We start from the raw sequence: 18,975 nt of genomic DNA, 5'->3' as shown, positions 1-18,975 counted from the left end.
GTGTCACAAATAAGTACAAGAATTCTACGCTTATTTCTTCTTCTTAATGTCAATTAGCACATTTGCGTTGACAAATTGTCTGGGAACGCGTTGATGATATTTGTTAAATATCAATATTTGTATTAAGTGAAATAATTAGGAAATAAACAGCTGAACAATCTAAGGTGCAATCAGTGAAAGCATTAGAAAAGTAAATATTGTGATCAAAAATTGTCAAATTGGAACTGTTCGAACTAATGAAATTGTGCTTTTTCGGGACGAAGTAGCGTAACCCTGGTTGGAAATGAGTCAAGTATTAGGCAACCCTGGCCATTATTTTGACAGAAAATTGTCAAAAATCCGTATCATCATCTTAACAAAATGGATCCAATGGAGATGGATGAGCAGCAAATGGCTCAGGTGGAAATTGGAGACGATGTCTTCAAGATGCCATTGCCGCCATTGCCACCTCCAGAGGTGAAGAGTAAATCCCATTCTCAATTGCCTGGCTACTTGTTGATGTATCAACTCCCAGGACACAATCGAGCTGTGACATCGGTGAAGTTCAGTGCAAGTGGCAACTTCATGGCCAGTGCCTCATCCGATAGTAGCCTCAAGATATGGGACATGCATGCGGTCAATTGTAATCTGACTCTAACTGGACATCTGATGGGCATCAACGATGTGGCCTGGTCACCCGAATCTGGAGGATCTCATATATTGGGCAGCTGCAGTGATGATCAGACCATACGTCTGTGGGATTCCCGGAATGGCCAGTGTTTCCGAACGTTGCATAAGCATAAGGCCTTCGTCTTTGCCTGCCGTTTCCATCCGCAGGGCAATTTAATGGCTTCCAGCAGTTTCGATGAGTCCGTATGCCTGTGGGATTTGCGCCAGGGCAAATGCTTGAAGAGTGTTTCCGCCCACTGGGATCCCATTACATCGGTGGACTTCAATTGTGATGGCAGTCTATTTGTGACCAGCAGCTTTGATGGACTCGTACGCATCTGGGATACCAGTAATGCCCAAGTCGTCAAGTCTCTCATCGATGATGATAATACACCCGTGGGTTATGTGAAATTTTCACCCAATGGCAAATATATCCTAGCCTCGACCTTGAATAACACCTTGAAATTGTGGAATTTTCAAAAACCAAAATGTCTACGCATCTATCAGGGTCACAAGAACGAAATGTATTGCCTCTCATCGAATTTCTCCGTGACTTCCGGCATGTGGGTTGTATCGGGTAGTGAGGATAAGTCCATATGCATATGGAATTTACAGACCAAAGAGTTAGTACAAAAGCTAAATACGCTCGATGATATGGTACTATGTACAGATTGTCATCCCAAGGCCAATATGATTGTCTCGGGAGCCCTGCAGAATTCTCATGGCATCAAGATCTGGCGGAGTAGTGAGTAATAAATTATTGAGAATAACAATTAAATATTAATAAACAAACAAACCCAAACAATATCTCGACTTGTTAATGACTTTGAGAGAGAGAGAGAGAGAAAAAGAGTGATGGGAGAGAGTGAGTATGTGTGGAAGAGAGATAAGCTGATAAACCGGCTACAACGTCTCGTAAATCTTCTATAGCACTTAGCCGACCCTCACATAAGGCACTTGCGACGATTAGAGATTGTCATTCAGGTTTTGAGCGGCGCACAGTGCGGACGCTCTTCGATCACTTCATACACTCGGAGGGATCACCAGGGGCACTTTCGATGAGAGCAGACGAGGGTGAGTAATAAACGAATGCAATGCAATTACAATAGGCGGACGTCATAAATGTTACGTGCCAGTCCATAAAACGTCTAAAACACGCGTTATCTTCCCCCTTTGGGTTTTTTAGACCCGTTGATAAGGAAATAAATGTGAAAGTTGTTGTGTGTGTTGCTACCAAGGCAAAAGATTTTGCGATCGGTCAGTATATATTGTATATATTTATGATTTGTTTACAAGTCTGCCTTTAGATTGGCCTGGGGGGAGGGCCTGGTTCAAGCGAGTGTTATCAGTGTTTGCCGGCAAGTGGCACGTAAATCGAATCATAATAAGTAGCATTGGTTTATTTTCCACAGATAATCTTTATAGGGAGCAACTGCCCAATGTTGGCTCTCTATTGGTTGACGGGGGACGCAAATTGTGCCGGCCTTCAACGATCACAAATAAATTTCCTATATTGAAATGGCTACCGAGATATCGCATGGAATATTTACTGCAGGATTTTATTGCCGGTTTCACTGTCGGTCTGACTACCATTCCACAGGCCATAGCTTATGGTGTGGTGGCTGGACTAGAGCCTCAATATGGTTTATATTCCGCTTTTATGGGTTGTTTCACCTACATTGTATTTGGCTCTTGCAAAGATGTTACAATCGGTAAGTGGATAAGCATTAAACTCTTTTTCTCCTTCTAATGGTTATTCTCTTTGAATCACTTTTTAGCTACCACAGCCATCATGGCCTTGATGGTTAATCAATATGCCACCATTAGTCCGGATTATGCAGTTCTCGTTTGCTTTTTGGCTGGTTCCATAATTCTTGTCCTGGGTCTTCTCAATTTGGGTGTCCTGGTGCGTTTCATATCGATTCCAGTTATCACAGGATTCACCATGTCAGCGGCCGTAACAATTGGCAGTGCACAAATCAACAATTTAGTTGGACTTACTAGTAAGTAGAAGAGAAAGAAAGATTTTAAAGTGTAAGTTAACGCCGTGCGGTAGAGTTCCAAATTAACTTATTTAGCTACATTTGGACTACATACTTTATATAATTTTTTCATAAGAAAATTTTGAGAATTAGTCGAATTATTAACTACTATTCGCTGATGCGATTTCTGCTTTATGAGTTCCTGAAAACAAAAATTATTATTTTATTCATAAATTAGAAACGTTTTTTTAAACTTAGTAGACATTATATTCGTGAATTCTTTAAACTTTGTAGACATTATATTCGTGAATTGAAAACTGGGACAAAACTCTAGTTTCTAGCATTATGAGATATCTAAACAGGTTTGAAGAAAGGGTAAAAAAAAGATACATTTTTTAAGTGGACTGTTTGATTACTGAATAAAATGATCACCCAGAATATAGTTTAAACATAATTTATAATATTGGGAACAGTTAATTTATATCCCCCGCCTGTGTCTCTTGACTGTCCACTCTTTAGCTTATTACCAATCGAAAATGCAATTGGTAACCTTGTGTTTGCCTTCTTGAAATCTATCTAAATTAAATAAAATTAGGTATGATTTTTTTTTTTAAACTTTGGGAATGTGTTAAGGAGTGTTAAGAATAGTTGTTCTTTAAAAAAAAACTAAATGACGCCTTCTAAAGAAGCAAATTCTACTCCGCCACTGTTTTATTTTATTATTATAAAATATATTTAAGAGTGGTCAGTTCAACTTAATTGACAATTATTGATTGAGTTTGATTGCCAATGAATGTGCGAAAATTTTATTCAAAAAAACAAAAAAATGACAATTTAAAAATGAAACTTTGGATATTAAAATACCCTTCAAATGCGAGTCATATTGAATTTTTAGGATGAAAGCGAAATTTGTTTTACAAAGACTCTTGAATATATATCTACAAAGGCGTAGCCCCAGGTTCGGCGAGTAAGAGGTTACGCCCTTATATACGCCCTTCTATAACAACATTATGATATAACTCTCAGTAAAGTTCGATTGATGTTCAATCTTGATATTAATTGGGCAACAAAAAGCTAAAATACCAAGTTTCAATTATGTTGAGTTCATTCGATAAACGGACATGGGCATTATTATATCGACTGGGCTCTTCATGTTGATCAATATATTTATAAACTTTTTTGGTTAGGACTAATTTTATACCCTCTACAAAGGTATTAAAAAACATTAAGAGATGGTAATAAACATTTGTTAACTACTAAAAGTTATTCTTTAGATGCTTGTTATTCAAAAATTATAGACTTAAAATCTTAAAAGTTTATTCTGGTGAAAGCATACTGAAACATTTCTTAAGCCCAACCTTTTAAAATTCCAATAAAATTGCAATGCAAACTAATTTCTCGTCCTTACTTTCAGGTCCTTCAAACGATTTGCTGCCCGCATGGAAGAATTTCTTTAGCCATTTACCTTCCCTTCGAGTTTGGGATGCCTTGCTGGGTGTGGTTTCTTTGATCTTTTTGCTGCTGATGAAGGTATAAAAACTTTGATTTGGTTACGAATGAATGTATATGTATTTATGTGATAAAAATTTATTCCAGAAAGTGAAGGACATTAAATGGGGCAATCGCATTTTCTGGAAATATTTGTCCTTATCTCGTAATGCCCTGACAGTTATTTTTGGCACCTTTCTGGCCTATATACTGAGTCGTGATGGTAAACAACCATTCCGTGTCACGGGCAACATAACTGCTGGTCTGCCCCCGTTTGGTCTGCCACCATTTAGCACCACAGTGGATGGAGAGTATGTGTCCTTTGGCGATATGATCAGCACAGTTGGCGCCTCATTGGGTTCAATTCCATTGATATCCATATTGGAAATTGTGGCCATCTCAAAGGCATTTTGTAAGTCTATTGGCCCAGTTAATCGCTCTCTCTCTCTCTCTCTGTCTCTGTCTTTAATTGGTTTTTGCTTGCAGCAAAGGGAAAAATTGTTGATGCCTCACAGGAAATGGTTGCCCTGGGCATGTGTAATATAATGGGCAGCTTTGTCCTTTCCATGCCGGTAACTGGTTCATTCACCCGTACAGCCGTTAACAATGCAAGCGGTGTGAAAACTCCTCTCGGCGGTGCCGTAACTGGAGCTCTTGTTCTCATGGCCTTGGCCTTTCTGACCCAAACATTCTATTATATCCCCAAAACAACATTGGCATCCATCATAATAGCAGCCATGATCTCATTGGTGGAACTTCACAAAATTTCCGACATGTGGAAGTCGAAAAGTGAGTGAAACATGTCTACAAAATGTGTCCCTTTTATAACTCTTGTTTTCTTCTTCAAAGAGAGGGACCTATTTCCGTTTGTGGCAACGATTATTCCCTGTTTATTCTGGAGCTTGGAATATGGCATACTCTGTGGCATTGGTGCCAATCTTATCTATATACTCTATAGCAGTGCACGTCCTCAGGTGTTCATTAAGCAGGAAAAGGTAAATATCTGAATCGAATTCTCAAAATTCTCTCATCCATATTGACTTCGCTCTCTCAGATTAATGGCTATGAGATTGCCTTAGTTGATGTGAAGCAGAAATTGGATTATGCCTCAGCGGAATATCTCAAAGAGAAGGTAGTACGTTTCCTCAATCATCAAAATGAGGAAATTCGTCTGGTGGTTATCAAAGGCGAAGAGATTAATTCCATTGACTATACAGTGGCCATGGTAAGAGCAACTCAAATGTCTATCTACATATGTGTTGGAATTTTCACTCATGTCATTCCTTCTTTCCTCAGAACATCATCTCACTCAAAGGCGATCTGGAGACTCTTCACACTGATGTCATCTGCTGGAACTGGAATGTTGCCTCTGCTGGTGTCGTTTGCCGTCTCAATCCTGAAATGCGTAACATTTTCAAATTTGATTATTCCCTGGAAGAGGTGGTGGCTGCTCATTTCAATGGCATCTCAAACACAACATCAACTGTAACATTGGGAAATGAGTAGCCTAGGAAAAATATTAGGAAAAGATGCTTATTACCTATGAAGGCTTTCAAGTATTTCAGTTTTAATTATAATTTGTAATTAAATTTACACCAATTTTTACCTCAATGAACAAATAAATAGTTTTGCAATCGAAATTTCTTTGAAAATAAGTTTAAAATATGATGAGAATTTGTTAAATTATTAAAATTTGAGACTTCCACCAAATAAAGACAATTAAGAATGTTTGATTTGAAATAGAAAATGCAGAAATTTAAGAAAAATCTGTGTTTAGATATTTTGTCAGAGATATTCAATATAAAAAACTAAAGTAACGTTTAAAATTTGAAGATTTAAGTAAAAAAATTACACAATTATTGATTTAGAAAAACAAAACGATAAAACCATATTTTCACTTAAGAATTATGTTTTCAATTATGAACTTACATTTTTGATTCTTGTATTTACATATATACACAGGTAGAAGTTTTGGATACGCCTGGAAAATTGTCATATTTATTTATGAAGTAGTTAAAGATAAAAGATGTGAATAATATTATCTGTTTATTTTACAGTTTTGCTGATTATAAAGACCTTTGACTAATTTTTAGTGCAGCTCTAGTGATTAAAAAGTTGGAATGTCATTTGTAGTTTGAGTATTTCAAGACATATTTCAATTGCAGATTTAAAATTCTTAATTATTGGCTCATTTTTGTATACTTTAGAAATCAGTTGAGTATATTAATTCCCATTTTTTACAAAAGGATGGAATAAAAAATAAAATAAACCCTAAAATCAAAACAATTAGGTTTAGAAATTACTAGTACAAAAAATTGAGAGTATAACTAATTTTTGTTAATTCAAGAATATACAAATTCATAAAGAATCAATTTTAGGGAACAGTCTCATGATTCAAGCTCAAGCTGTTCCCTAAAACGATTAACTTATAGTAACAGTTAAAACTTAGACAACATCTATAGATTTAATAGTCAGAGATAGAGAAGCTGTGAAATGCATTTATTCCACTTCACTTAACCATTCACAGGGCCATTCAATTTGTCTGGCATTTCATTGAGTTCATCAACTTGAATCTTTTATCGTGAAAGTATTTGCCAACTACTTTTCTATTAAATATAATCTGCAATTACTTTGCATAATCACTTAAAGCGTAATCGCAAAAGTTTATCAAACAAATCCCCAACAATCATCACACACACACATACACAAAGTGAAAGTGAAAATTGAAATTGAATATCCTGTGTTAGACCGGACAACTGCATCAGCTGCAGGCATCAAATAAAACTGCAAAGCAAAAATACAAAAAAAAGTGAAAAAAATACAAATAAAAAGAAAAAAAGGACAGACAAATTCGCCATCAAAAAAAAAAAAAAGAGAGACAAAAAAAAATCGGTCAACTTTTTTGCGTTTGGCATTATAAGCAAAAATTGCTCAATTGAAAGCGAAAACGGCAGCAACAGCAAAAGCAACGAGCGACCTTTCATGGCAAACTTTTTCGTTTTCCATTTTGCTTTTCTTTTTTTTTTTTGGCAATAGAAAAGTTTTTTTGCTTGCTGTGTGTGTTTGTGTGTGTGTGGGTGTTCTTGTGTGTGTTCGCGTCCTTGACAGTAGGGAAGCAACAATTGAAATCTAAAAATCTGGCTCACAAATTTGTAACGACCAAAGGAATACCCTGTACTCGAATGTCAGTAAAAAACAAATGAATTATAGTGACTAAATTTATAAAAATATAAATCCTAGTTGCTTTGACGGTCATCTAAACAATTCAATCTTCTGATCTGTGATAACAGCTCAATCTTTTTTCCAGATTTACAGAGATCAAGGTTCTTATAAAGCATTTTTTCAGCATTTATTTAGTATGAACTTTTTTGACCATGACCAAATTTGATTTACTGAGTAAAATACTGCAATGTTTTTTTTTAAATTACATACAAATTCTTGCAAATTTAAATTAGTCGATCTAGATTCTAATTTGAAATTTGAAGGATTAAGAAACCAATTAATAAGTAAAAACGAAAACATACTTAAAAGCTACAAATTGATGTGTTCAAGTTTCAATTAGGCATTCATTTTTAGCCACTTTAATTCGTAGTAGTTATTTGGGACTGTATTCAATATCATTTTGTAGCCATTTTCGAACTTGTGTCTATAAATCAACACCCTCTGGTTAAAGGGTACCAAAACGTGCTGCTGAAAATAGAAAATGAAAAAAAAAAACAACAAAAATTGAAAAGAAAAACACATCATACAAAACTTTTGGTTATCCCGTTCACAATTCGTTTTTTTCCTTATTCTTCATTTGGTTTTTGTTGTTTTTTTTTTTTGTGCCTTTAGCAACGTATTTGAAATCAATAAAGAATCGTGAAACTCATGAAATCAGTGAGCGTATGACATAAATATTAAATCTGAACGCCTTGTGGCCTGTGGCTGGCCACAGCGTTTACGAGAAAAGTGAACCAACTATTTTCTTGTTTTTTTTCATCTTTTGCAATAAATTGCAGATAACCGCAAGATTCGCCTGGATTCTCTTGGCCCACGCCTTTTTCTCTCAAAATATTTAATGACTTGTAGTCAATTGAGGCACCAAAAAGGCACAAACAAAACAAAAAGAAAAAAAAACGGGAAGGGAAAGAAAGCAAAAGGACGCTGGTGAAAGTTCTCAAAAAGGTAACGAAAGCAAAGACGGAAACGGAAATGAGTAACGAGTCACAGTCACAATCAGAGTGGGTTTCAGAGTGGGCAGTGGTGGGGAGGAAAACAGGTGAACGACAGACGGAAAAGCAAAAGCAAACTGCCAGCAAAAGAAAACGCAACAGTTCAACTGTAAAAACATTAAATGAAAATGAGTCCCAAACAAGCACCAGGAAAGATGGCCAACTGAGAGGTGGAGAGGTTGGAGCTGGGGTTGGGTCTTGTAGATAGAGGGAAATCAGACAAGTTCCGTCAGGGTTGTGGTCGGTGGGTCGGTGGGTGGGTGGTTAGAGACGAATGTATGACCATGGGCAAAATGGCGTACATGGCAACGGTATGTTAGTATGGAAAACATGTTAACTTGAAAAAACCTCAAAAAAAAAGAGAAGAAAAAATAAGAAAAACCAAGAAAGAAGCAAGCAATGCAAACAAAAAAGGAAAAACTGAAACTCCGAAACACTAAAACGCTTCAAGGCTGCTCAAATCTACTGGGACCGTATACAAGGGGAAACCAGAGCGTATAAGACAGATGTGGGGGAGTGGTAAGAAGGGGAATAGGGGTTTGGGTAGTGAGAATAGCCAGCCAGACCGCAGATGTCAAGGTGGAACTTAGGAAGCTTTATCAACTGGGAGTTTTGTGGTTCACCTCTTATTTTCCTGTTTTTCTTCCTCTAACACTTTTTGTTTATTTTTTTTTTTTTGCCAAAAAGGAACAAGGAAAGTTTAACCCATTTGTTTTCTAAATGGCAAAATCAATTTGGAAATCCCATATACATATGTATGTTAACTCATCAATAATACTGCTTGAATTGTTGTACTTACTTATTTTATGTTAATGCTTTTCCAAACATTTCAATATTAATAATAATGCTTTTGAAATGAAACTGAAGAATTCATTCGTTTAACTTGGCTCTAATGAAAGTTTCTGGTCTGTAATCGTATTCCAAAGACCAGATTAGCCTACACTCAGGGAAAAATCGAAGATTGTGAAAAGAAAATACATCAATTACCAAACACCAAAGAGTTCTTAACTATAAACCTTATTTCATAGTTTATTGTCCAATTGGGCACCATGAAGACTCATCTTAATTTGATGGAGAATTCTTTATGTAAAATTTTGCCATTCTAGACATGGAGAGAGAAAAATTATTTATAAACTAACTTGTCTAAATATAATATATGAACATACAATGTTAAGACGTCTGGCATGTTTATTATAGTCGAGATTAGAGATAGAGAGCCTAAAGCTAATAAGCAATTGTCCAAGTCAACAAAGAGCAGTTAAAGTAAACTTATCTGTAAGTAATCTTCCATTCACATATCTTCAATATAAAATGTTACACATCAATCTAACAAAATGATGATTAATGGATAGATTTCTTCTATTTTTTTTTTCATTTATAAAGAAATCATGCAGTCCTCGGTAGATGAGTTGTCTTAGTGTCCCATTCATTTGGTCAACTGAACAACGAGGATCCTGATTCGAATCCCAGGCTAGTGTATGGATGTAGTCTTCGTCTAACCGAAGGCCTTAGTTGCCAGTGCTTGTAAAATATAGTTAGGTTGATAGTTTATACAACTATATCCTACATTTTAATAATAATAATAAACTAATATTTATGCCCAATACTTTTCTCTTAGTACATTCATGCTATATAATATTTCAAGAAAGTGACTGAAAGTATATTTAATGGTGAATATACGATGCATGATGTGGAAGATGTGGTAGAACCTGGAAATAACAGTCATACAAATGAAATATATAACTCTATAGACAGATCTAGTGATAAAATATTTGATATTGGCAAAGTCCTGATGACTGTCCGGCTCTGACGACTTATTAAACTATTTTCCTCATCCAATTTTTATTTATAGCCATCAATGGGTTAATGTGGCAAAAAGAAAGTGCAACCAAACAGCTAAATGTGCATGAGATTGCCGTCTTTGGGAGCGCTTTTAGCACTCAGCACGTGCACCGCGTGTGGTTATCAAACCAAGCAGCCATCCGAAACCTCCAAACCGACTTAACTAGAGCAGAGTCTATCATATGACCATTTGCTGGCCCTTCCGCTTTTGGTTTCTATTAATCTCTCCATGCTTTGTCACTGTTCTTCTCCTCATTCCCAATTCCAATCCGAATCAATGGCTACTGTGACTATGAGTGCGCTTCGATGTTTGGGATTTCTTTTTTCTTTTTTTGGAGACCAGTCAGTCAACACCCTAATGTATGTGTGTGTGTGTGTGTGTGTGGACCAATCAAGTTCATAACAGGATATGGATGCCTTTGCCAGCTGCTTAAGCAACAGCAGGCGGAAACTAGAAGCAGCAACTTAACACTAGAGAAACGCAGGCCAAGACCACGTGAATGGGTGACGTATTGAGGGCGTGCCGATGTAGTTGTTGTTGTTGTTGCTTTGCTGTTGCTTAACGGAAACACCGCAGGAATTTAAGTGCTTCCGCTTTTAGTAAAACAGGAATTGAAGACAAGTAGGAAGAGAGAGAGAGAGAGAGGCATGCAGGAAGAGGATGTGAAAACGCAGGCGGTAAACAGATGAAATCAATAAAAGAAATCATAAGCAGGAAGGAGAAAACTTGTTGACTTGTCTACCAGTGTGTGTGTGTGTGGGGGGGGGGGGGGGGGGGTGGGGAATGTGTGGGTGAAAAAAAGAAAAACCAAAAAGAAAGGAAAAGCATTTGGCAGCCTGTCCATAACGTGATATCTCTGTGGTTGCTGTGCACATAATTTCCACATTAATAATAGGGCCAAAAACGAGACACACAAGGCACAAGGAAACCAAGTAGAGTAAAGAAAAATCAATAAAAATATAAACCATAAAATTTTGTCGAAAAACAGATACTTGAATAGTTGGCAATACATTTTTTTTGGCTTTCACGAGAATTGTGTTGTCTTTATTAGCCTATCTACCTACCTAACAAACTAACTCTAGACAAGATGACTTCTAATTCCCATCTAATCCCCTAATAAATGGCATTTCATTTGCTTTCAATGACCTTGAAAATTTTTGCTTATACTCTGTTTGGTTTTGTGGATTTTGCCTTTTCGCATTAATTAAATGTGTGTGTGTGTGTGTGAGAGTTGAACTTTTAGTCAACATCTGAGCCAACATATGTAGGTGAAAGTGGCTAAAATGCCTTGGCAACGCCCACAAAATGTTACCACAATCACTTACTCTTTCGAGATGAATAAGAAGAACAAGAAGAAGCTATCTAGCACACACACTTACACACCCACACACCCACACACCCACACACACACACATACAAACATACACATTCATTTGTTAATTACTTTTTCCCACAGACAGTTTTCTGATGTTGCTGATGCTGACCGAGAAATGAGCAGTTTTTCGTGTTGCTGAGCTAAACACAAAATTTTGTGGGTGGCAAAAATGGGTTGAACAAGTTTGGTGGGAAGTAATGAATGCTTCATCTTAAATGAAATTTTCAGATTTCTTCCTACCGCTCTCTCACTACCCCTCTCTCGATATGTCTCTACCTCTGCCCAAGGGGCAATCTTTTCAATAAGCGAGCATATAAATTAACAATTAAATTATGCCGAGGTCATGACCAGGCCAAAAAGTAAACCCAAGCAAATGAAAACGAAATCGAAAGGAAGCCCGAAAGAAATTAACATAAAACAAACATAAAGAACGAAACAAAACGAAAAATAAAATGTGAAATTTATGCTCTGAATTATTAAAATTGTATCGTGTGCGAAGCCATCACGGTTATGGCCTGTGAATGGGAAAAGAAAGTTTAAAGATTTATTTATATTTTTTTCCAACCTTCATCTGCCAATGTGATTAATCAGACCCACAGTTATGACATTTGTGTGTCTCTGTGTGTGTGAGAGATCATACATACATATATTGTATGTATGGCATTATTATTCAGATTCCTGCTCAGCACGCATAATTATGGGTTGGGCAATCAATCCTAGCCAGAGAGACAGAGACAGAGAGAGGAGCAGCCGCTCACTTGGCAACAACTGTTGCTCCTTGGTTGCCAAAACAGGCCAACATCTTCGCGCTGAATACAAAAGGCAATAAGCGACAATCGTAAATTCAAATCAAGTGCCTGAAATTGCCAGATAAAAGCCAAGTCTGGCTCCAGCCTCACAAAGACACACACACAACCAGAGAGAGAGAGAGACAGACACAAATTCACATGGCCTAAAGTACCATATATGTATATATATGGCTCGATTTTGGCCAAGAGAAGTTAGAAGGTAGCTGGGGGTATGTTAAGCACCTAAAAAATGTTTCACAATTCGACAAAATCTCTTTCTTGAAGTAGCTGAAAATTGCATTTGTTTCCGGCATTTGAGCGCCTTGAAGTATGCTTTACTATTTGAGTACAATCGCTCTCAATATCAATTAAAGGATATCATGCAGTTGACTAAGTAACTTAGAAAGTGCCACTATCTCTATATATCTATAGAGCACAATTTATAATGTTAATATGGGGCTCTGGCTTTGGCTCTCTGCCTCTGGTTGCCTGCCAATTTCCACCAGCTAGCCCCCAAAACACTTTTAGCACATAATAACAGTCCTGGCCATGCAATTACTGGACACACACAGAGAGGAGCAAGGAGCGAGGAGTGAGGAGTGCGAGCTGCAGAGTGAGATGAGCTCAGGGAACGAAATGGGCACTTAAAGTCAGCAAAGTGTGAAAAGGGCGCGACGCCTGGTTGAATGGACTTGACAAAATATACACACACACAAGTGACTACAAATCGATATTGCTCAACTTTCAGATATTTGACCTTACCAAAAGAACTGAAGTTGACTGGCTCAAAGTTTCTAAACAATCGATAAGTTTTTTGCACAGATTTTGCTTGGCAAAATAAATCAGTTAAAGTTTACCATTTATTTAATGCAGATCATTGAACTTTTAGTGATGATTCATTTAGCTAACGAATTGAATTAAAAAATCTATATAATCTGGTAAGTAAGTATGCAGATGGGTAGCAGAAAATCTCCAACTTTAAGAGAATCGTTAACAGCCGTTTCAATTGCAATCAGGCTATGTAAACAAATCCCAAGTGTCGGCATCGACATCGACATCCAACCACATCCAGCAAAGGCAACGACAACGGCATGGAAATGGAAAATGTTTCTGCAGACGACAGCTAAAAAAAAAGCAGAGAGAGAGGGAGAGTGTGAAAGAGAGAGAGAATAAAAAAGGAAGAAAATGTATGTAAATGAAAACGAAATGGGGAAAAGAAGCAAAAGAAAAATTCTAATGGAAAATATTGAAAAACTAGATATGAAATACGCAATCAAACAGAAGTTTTCTCAATCCGGCTTCAGCTCGAGCTTGTTGCTCCTTCTCTTGGCCAAAGTCGATGCAATCCAATTTCAATTTCATTTTCCCATGGCATAATGAGCCATGTGATAGGCAAATGACATAGACACACACACACACACAGATACAGGCATGTACAGATGTGGCTCATCTTGACTTTCCTTCCTTCTCTAATTGTAAAATGTTTAGATTAAAAATATGTTGCCCAAATGTTAGCTAAAATAGGGACAAAAAGAGAGCAAGAGAAAGAAGCACTTTAAAAAGTTTTAGCAACTTGTTTGCCTGTTGTTCACTTGGGTCATTATAAATGACACACACACACACACACAGAGGTGTCTAAGGTGAATAGTTGGATTGAAGGGAGACAGGTGACACGCTAAAAGTGCTCCTGCTGCTGCTGCTGGTATCTGCCACTGGGGCAACACTTTCATTTATCTTATTAAAAGCACTCGCATAGTGTCTATCCACCTACATTAAAGTATCATGCAACATTTTCTATGTATATAGTATACCAACAGTTTCATTGGGTATATCAAAATAGAGCAAATAATGGAATTACAAACTCTTAATAAACCTTCTTAAGAAAAGTTGCAGCTTACAATGTCCTAAATTGGGCCAAAGTCATAACTTAATCACGTTTTTTGGCATTTAAGCAGTTGTCGTTTCGGTTTAATGGGAAAACTGATTTAGTTTAATAGTCAACTTTATTTCTCTTAAACTACATCATGCGGAGGAAAATTTAAAGTTTTTTAAGTCATCATAAACCTATATAATTTAAAAGTAGTTCTTATCATAAAGACTTTTTTATTTAGTCTTTACTCTAAATAATGTTGGTCCTACTTTTTTATTCGTTTGTTTGGCTAATCTGTAACCCTTTTTTTTTACAGAAACATTTTCTAGAAGTCATTTCTAAGTATATCCATATCTGAGCCACTTTAAGACCACCACTTTCATGGTAATTTTTCATTCCCCACTAAGATATTTTTAATTAAATAATCCTTCAAACAAATGTACATAAAGGAAATGCCGTTTTTGCCGTTTATCATTAGATTCTGGTGCTCTGAAACCAAATTCGTTTTCCAAATTCTGAGATTTTCCTTGGTTTTTGGTTACCTCTGGTTTTGTTGGTCTAAGTCATCATGAAGATATAAGACTTTGCTAAATGCTATGTTTTTAGAAATTATTATTAAATATCAAGGAAGCTAACATCGGCTATGCCGAAGTTTATATACCTATGCAGTCCTTGGTAATAATAATTTTACATGTTCAAAATTTGTTTTCTGCAACTCAATTCATCAATATACAAACAAAACAATTTTACTCTCTATTTAACAATTATTTTACAATCACATATGTAAATTTCATAGCATACTCCGATTTTTATGAAAATGTTTCTTCTAGTTCTTCGTGAGCTATATGGTATAGTGGTCCGATCCTGATGGCTTTCATATTTTATTTTTCCCGGGTAATAAAAAAAATTTCAGCCCGATAGCTCTTAAGACGGCTGAGTAAAACGCACTCGCACAGACGGACGGACAGACGGACATGGCTATATCAACTCAGCTTATCATTCTGATCAAGAATATATATACTTTATGGGGTCGGAAACGTCTTCTTCTGTGCGTTACAAACATCTGACCAATTTTATAATACCCTCTGCAAGGGTATAAAAATCGCACATGATGAACTACGACTTTTGGTGATAAATGCCCTAATCTTTGGTTAATTTGATATTTATTCAAATGGTCTATCAATAGTATTTCTTCAAAAGCAAGTGTCGTGTTATTTTTGAAATATTGGAATACTATAGTTATGTTATTAAATGTATTTTGAGAATTGTATCGGAATCCTTAGAACTAGTCTTAACGACTCTGTATCACATAAAAAGAGCTCTACACTAAAGGGTTCCTTGCTTTGAGATTGGAAGGATTATTGTTTTTTCGAATATGACTGAAAATAAATCATAATTTTTAAAAGACCATTCTATACATTATATCAACATCTTTAGTAGAAAGCAGTTTTTCTAAAATAATTCGGACTAAAGGTAATAAAAATAAATCACTAAAAGCTAATACAAAAATTTTGTCAGAAAAACTAAAAATATGCTAAAAAAATTTAAATTTGTGGTTGATAAAGTCAGACAACAGCCCGAATTGGGTTAATAGAAGATTGATTATCCTGAGTAAAAATTTTTAAATGGATCCTATTTAAGTAGTTAACTTTTATTTTTTACTTTATAAGGTGAAAACCAACTTCTTCATATACAAATGTATGTTAAAGGGTCAGTTCTAGCTTGTTTTAGATTCTAAAGTTTTCAGCTTTTAAGACCTTAAATGAGAAATAAATAATATTGATTATAGCCTTGAAAAATTATAGCTTAAGTTTAGTTATTAAAAAGTTTAAAATTCAAATGAGTATATAACTAATTATTAAATAAACTTCTTCTATAAAATTATTTATAAACCATTTGTCTTAAATTATAGCAATTAAATTGGTTGCCATAGAGTATTTGGGTTAAAGTGCTTTGAATAAATTTTTATTCGACTTGACTTGTAATTAGCAAATGGCCATACCAATGTTCAGTATATCTCTCCGTTTGCTTCCTGTCAACTTGGCACCACTCTTTGCCTTTTCCCCCTCCCTCTCCTTCCCCCTGCCACAAAGTGTCTGTTCGAGTTGCTCACTTTAAATGCCATAACAAGTGATTTGAATATATCGCACTTTCTCGACACGTGTTGTCCTTGTTGTTGCTGTTGTTGTTGATTGTCTGTGTGTGTGTGTGTGTGTGTGTGTGTGTGTATGTAGAGGGTGTGGTGCGCCTGAAGCTAGGGAGGGGCAGGACAATCACTGCGCGCGTTTACATTTCAATGAAATATGTTTAAGCAAGTTTGTTTTTCCACTTTTCTTCTTTTACGAGAAGAGAAAGTTTTTTTGCCTGCTGCTGCTGCTGTTGCTGCTCTTTCAATATTTATTCAATCGTGAACTTTCTTTTTGGCTTTTATTTTACACAGGAGCCAAGAGAATGGAAAATAAACTTGATTTATGGCAAGAGACAGGACTCTGAACCCCAACCCCGATCCAGAGACAAGAGCTGACAATGAAACTGAGCCGTATACAAAACTTCCCATTGACGTTTGTTTGGTTTTTCAGCAATTGCAGCTGTTGTGGCTTTTTCGAACCGATATGCAAAGTTGGCCAACTGCATTTGAACCAAAGAGAGAGGGAGAACCAACAGAGACAGAGAGACAGGGAGAGAGCAAAGGACCACGGAGAAGCCAGCATAAATCTTGACATAAAAATCACTGAAAGAACCATCTAGCAATGGGAACTGACATATGGAATGAAATATGTGTCACTGTGTATGTGTGTGTGTGTGTGTGTGTGTTTCCGTCTCATATCAGATTCTAAGTCAAGCAACTTTAGATAAAAATTCACAAAACGCTTTTTTTTTTGCCAATTTGCATTTTCTCTCTCCTTTATGGCATGTATTTCACTAGATGCTTGAAGGCATTTCATTCAACGCTTTGCCACTGAAGGAGCCAAAGTTGTAATATTGAATTTTTACCACCCCCACACCGCACCCCCCACATCACCTTACTTTCTGTTTTCTTTTCTTTTTGCATTTCAAATTGGCCCACAGACAGAGAACATCATTTTCGTATTTTCCACCAAAAAAAGAAAAACCGAACAGAAATCTGCCAATGTTTCCAATGCCTTGTCCCAGTTGCTGGTTTTTACCAGCTTCAAGCAAAAATTGGCATAATAAACAATGACAATGTGCGTGCAAATGTTTTAAGGGGCAATGTGGGTGACAGGAAGGGCGAATTGAGGGGTAGAGTACAGAAGTTGGAGTAGGTGAAGGAACGCGGCTGCTGTAGCTGCTGCATGAAAAGTGAGTTAGCAAAGTGACTGATGCATGAAGACGAACAGTTGGGATATGGCATGTTCGAAAGGCAAACATGTTCTCGCTATTCACACAATGCCAACCCCCCCTCACACACACATACACACACACACACACACCATACCCTTACGCACACTCAGTTACACTTATATGACTCTCTGCCCCCTAGTTGGCAAACGCAGATACATTTACGAGCCAATCGTAAAAAATTCTCATTGTTGTGCAAAAAGAAATGAGAAAAACTTTCATCTCCAACTGATTTAAAGTAAACGAATTTTTCAATTTTTCTTTCTGCGTTTTTTTCCTTCTTTTTTTTTAAATCTATTATACAGTCCAATAAAACTTTTATTGTACACACATCCAATGCGACACTCCACACATGTGAGTCGACACTCTACAATGCGTAAGCAGTGCAATTTGTTAAAATTTACATTTGCATCGAATGACTGGAAACAGTTAGCGAATGTCTAACCACAAAGGAAATTTATAAAGTTTGTATCTTTGAGTTATTAAAACACTTGAAAAATAATTGCCTACTTTTAGGCAAACCCTTTAATTAAAAAGATAATGTATAAAGTCCAAAAAAATATTCATAGTTGGTTTATATATATATGAGTGTTTTATCTAGAAAGATTCTTTTGATTTTTAAATTAATCATAATAGATACGAAAGTAAGAAGAGAAATTTAAAGAAATTTAAAGAATTTGAAACATATGACTCATGACAACTGCAAGGAAAAGCTTTTTTCCTTGAGAAAATTTTTCTATACATTACTCACAGATAGATCAACGGCCAATTGGTCAAGCTAGAAATGGAAAAATTACAAAAAAACAAAACACCTAAAATAGCATTGCCTACTTTTGAGCGAATTAAATAGTAAAAACTATAGCTGCATCTATTTAAAATCATAGAATCATAGTCAACCTATTTTGTGTACAATGAAAATATTGAAGAATTCTTTAAAAACCAACCATACAAATTAAAAATCTATATTATTCCAATAGACTTATATAAAACACCTAAATAATTCGTTGCCTACTTTCGAGTAAAAATCTTATTTAACCTAAGATTTTATTAAGATTTTGCCTACTTTTTAGAAGATATCTCTCACTCAATCTATTAACACTTTCCATTTATAGGAATTAATTCCATAAATATCGGCTTGAAATTGTGAAAAATTTAAATAGCTGAATTTATCCATAATTTGTTTTCGTTTAGTTCTTACCAACATATTAGTTTATTGACTCGCACAATGTTGTTGTTGCTTTTGTTGTTCCCCTCCTTTGGCTGCTATCGCATTTCTCTGCGGTTTGAATTATGCATATAAATATTTATAATCGTTTGCTTTTTCTCACTTTCTCTCTGTCACTCTCTTTTTCCATTCTCTCTTTCTCTCTTTTACCCACCCATTGCCCTAGTACCTAGTAACAGGGG

The 18,975-nt window shown here is 36.0% G+C and overlaps 2 protein-coding genes across 2 annotated transcripts; both read left to right on the top strand.

Moving 5' to 3' along the window:
* Positions 1–218: 218 nt before the first annotated feature.
* Positions 219–1,445, top strand: LOC6640136 (WD repeat-containing protein 5). Its single transcript, XM_002063612.3, has one exon. It carries the CDS (start codon positions 361–363, stop codon positions 1,399–1,401), a length of 1,041 nt encoding a protein of 346 aa, XP_002063648.1. The 5' UTR covers positions 219–360; the 3' UTR covers positions 1,402–1,445.
* A 179-nt stretch (positions 1,446–1,624) lies between these two features.
* On the top strand, positions 1,625–5,758 carry LOC6640137 (sodium-independent sulfate anion transporter). Its single transcript, XM_002063613.4, has 9 exons — positions 1,625–1,722; positions 2,061–2,360; positions 2,427–2,651; positions 4,045–4,160; positions 4,227–4,530; positions 4,605–4,907; positions 4,968–5,113; positions 5,173–5,343; positions 5,415–5,758. Exons 1-9 carry the CDS (start codon positions 1,707–1,709, stop codon positions 5,622–5,624), a joined length of 1,791 nt encoding a protein of 596 aa, XP_002063649.1. The 5' UTR covers positions 1,625–1,706; the 3' UTR covers positions 5,625–5,758.
* The last annotated feature ends 13,217 nt before the right edge of the window (positions 5,759–18,975 follow it).

The sequence above is a fragment of the Drosophila willistoni genome, assembly GCF_018902025.1.
Source record: "Drosophila willistoni isolate 14030-0811.24 chromosome 2L unlocalized genomic scaffold, UCI_dwil_1.1 Seg196, whole genome shotgun sequence".
NCBI lineage: Eukaryota > Metazoa > Arthropoda > Insecta > Diptera > Drosophilidae > Drosophila > Drosophila willistoni.
Note: the sequence above shows the minus strand (reverse complement) of the source record. Positions and strands in the feature narration are given on the sequence as shown.

Excerpts from the sequence above, each read along its gene's own strand:
- LOC6640137 (XM_002063613.4), top strand. Across the intron at positions 4,161-4,226 it reads TCTTTTTGCTGCTGATGAAG|AAAGTGAAGGACATTAAATG; the intron begins GTATAAAAACTT and ends AATTTATTCCAG. Across the intron at positions 5,114-5,172 it reads TGTTCATTAAGCAGGAAAAG|ATTAATGGCTATGAGATTGC; the intron begins GTAAATATCTGA and ends TCGCTCTCTCAG.
- LOC6640136 (XM_002063612.3), top strand. The coding sequence starts at position 361 with ATGGATCCAATGGAGATGGATGAGCAGCAAATGGCTCAGGTGGAAATT.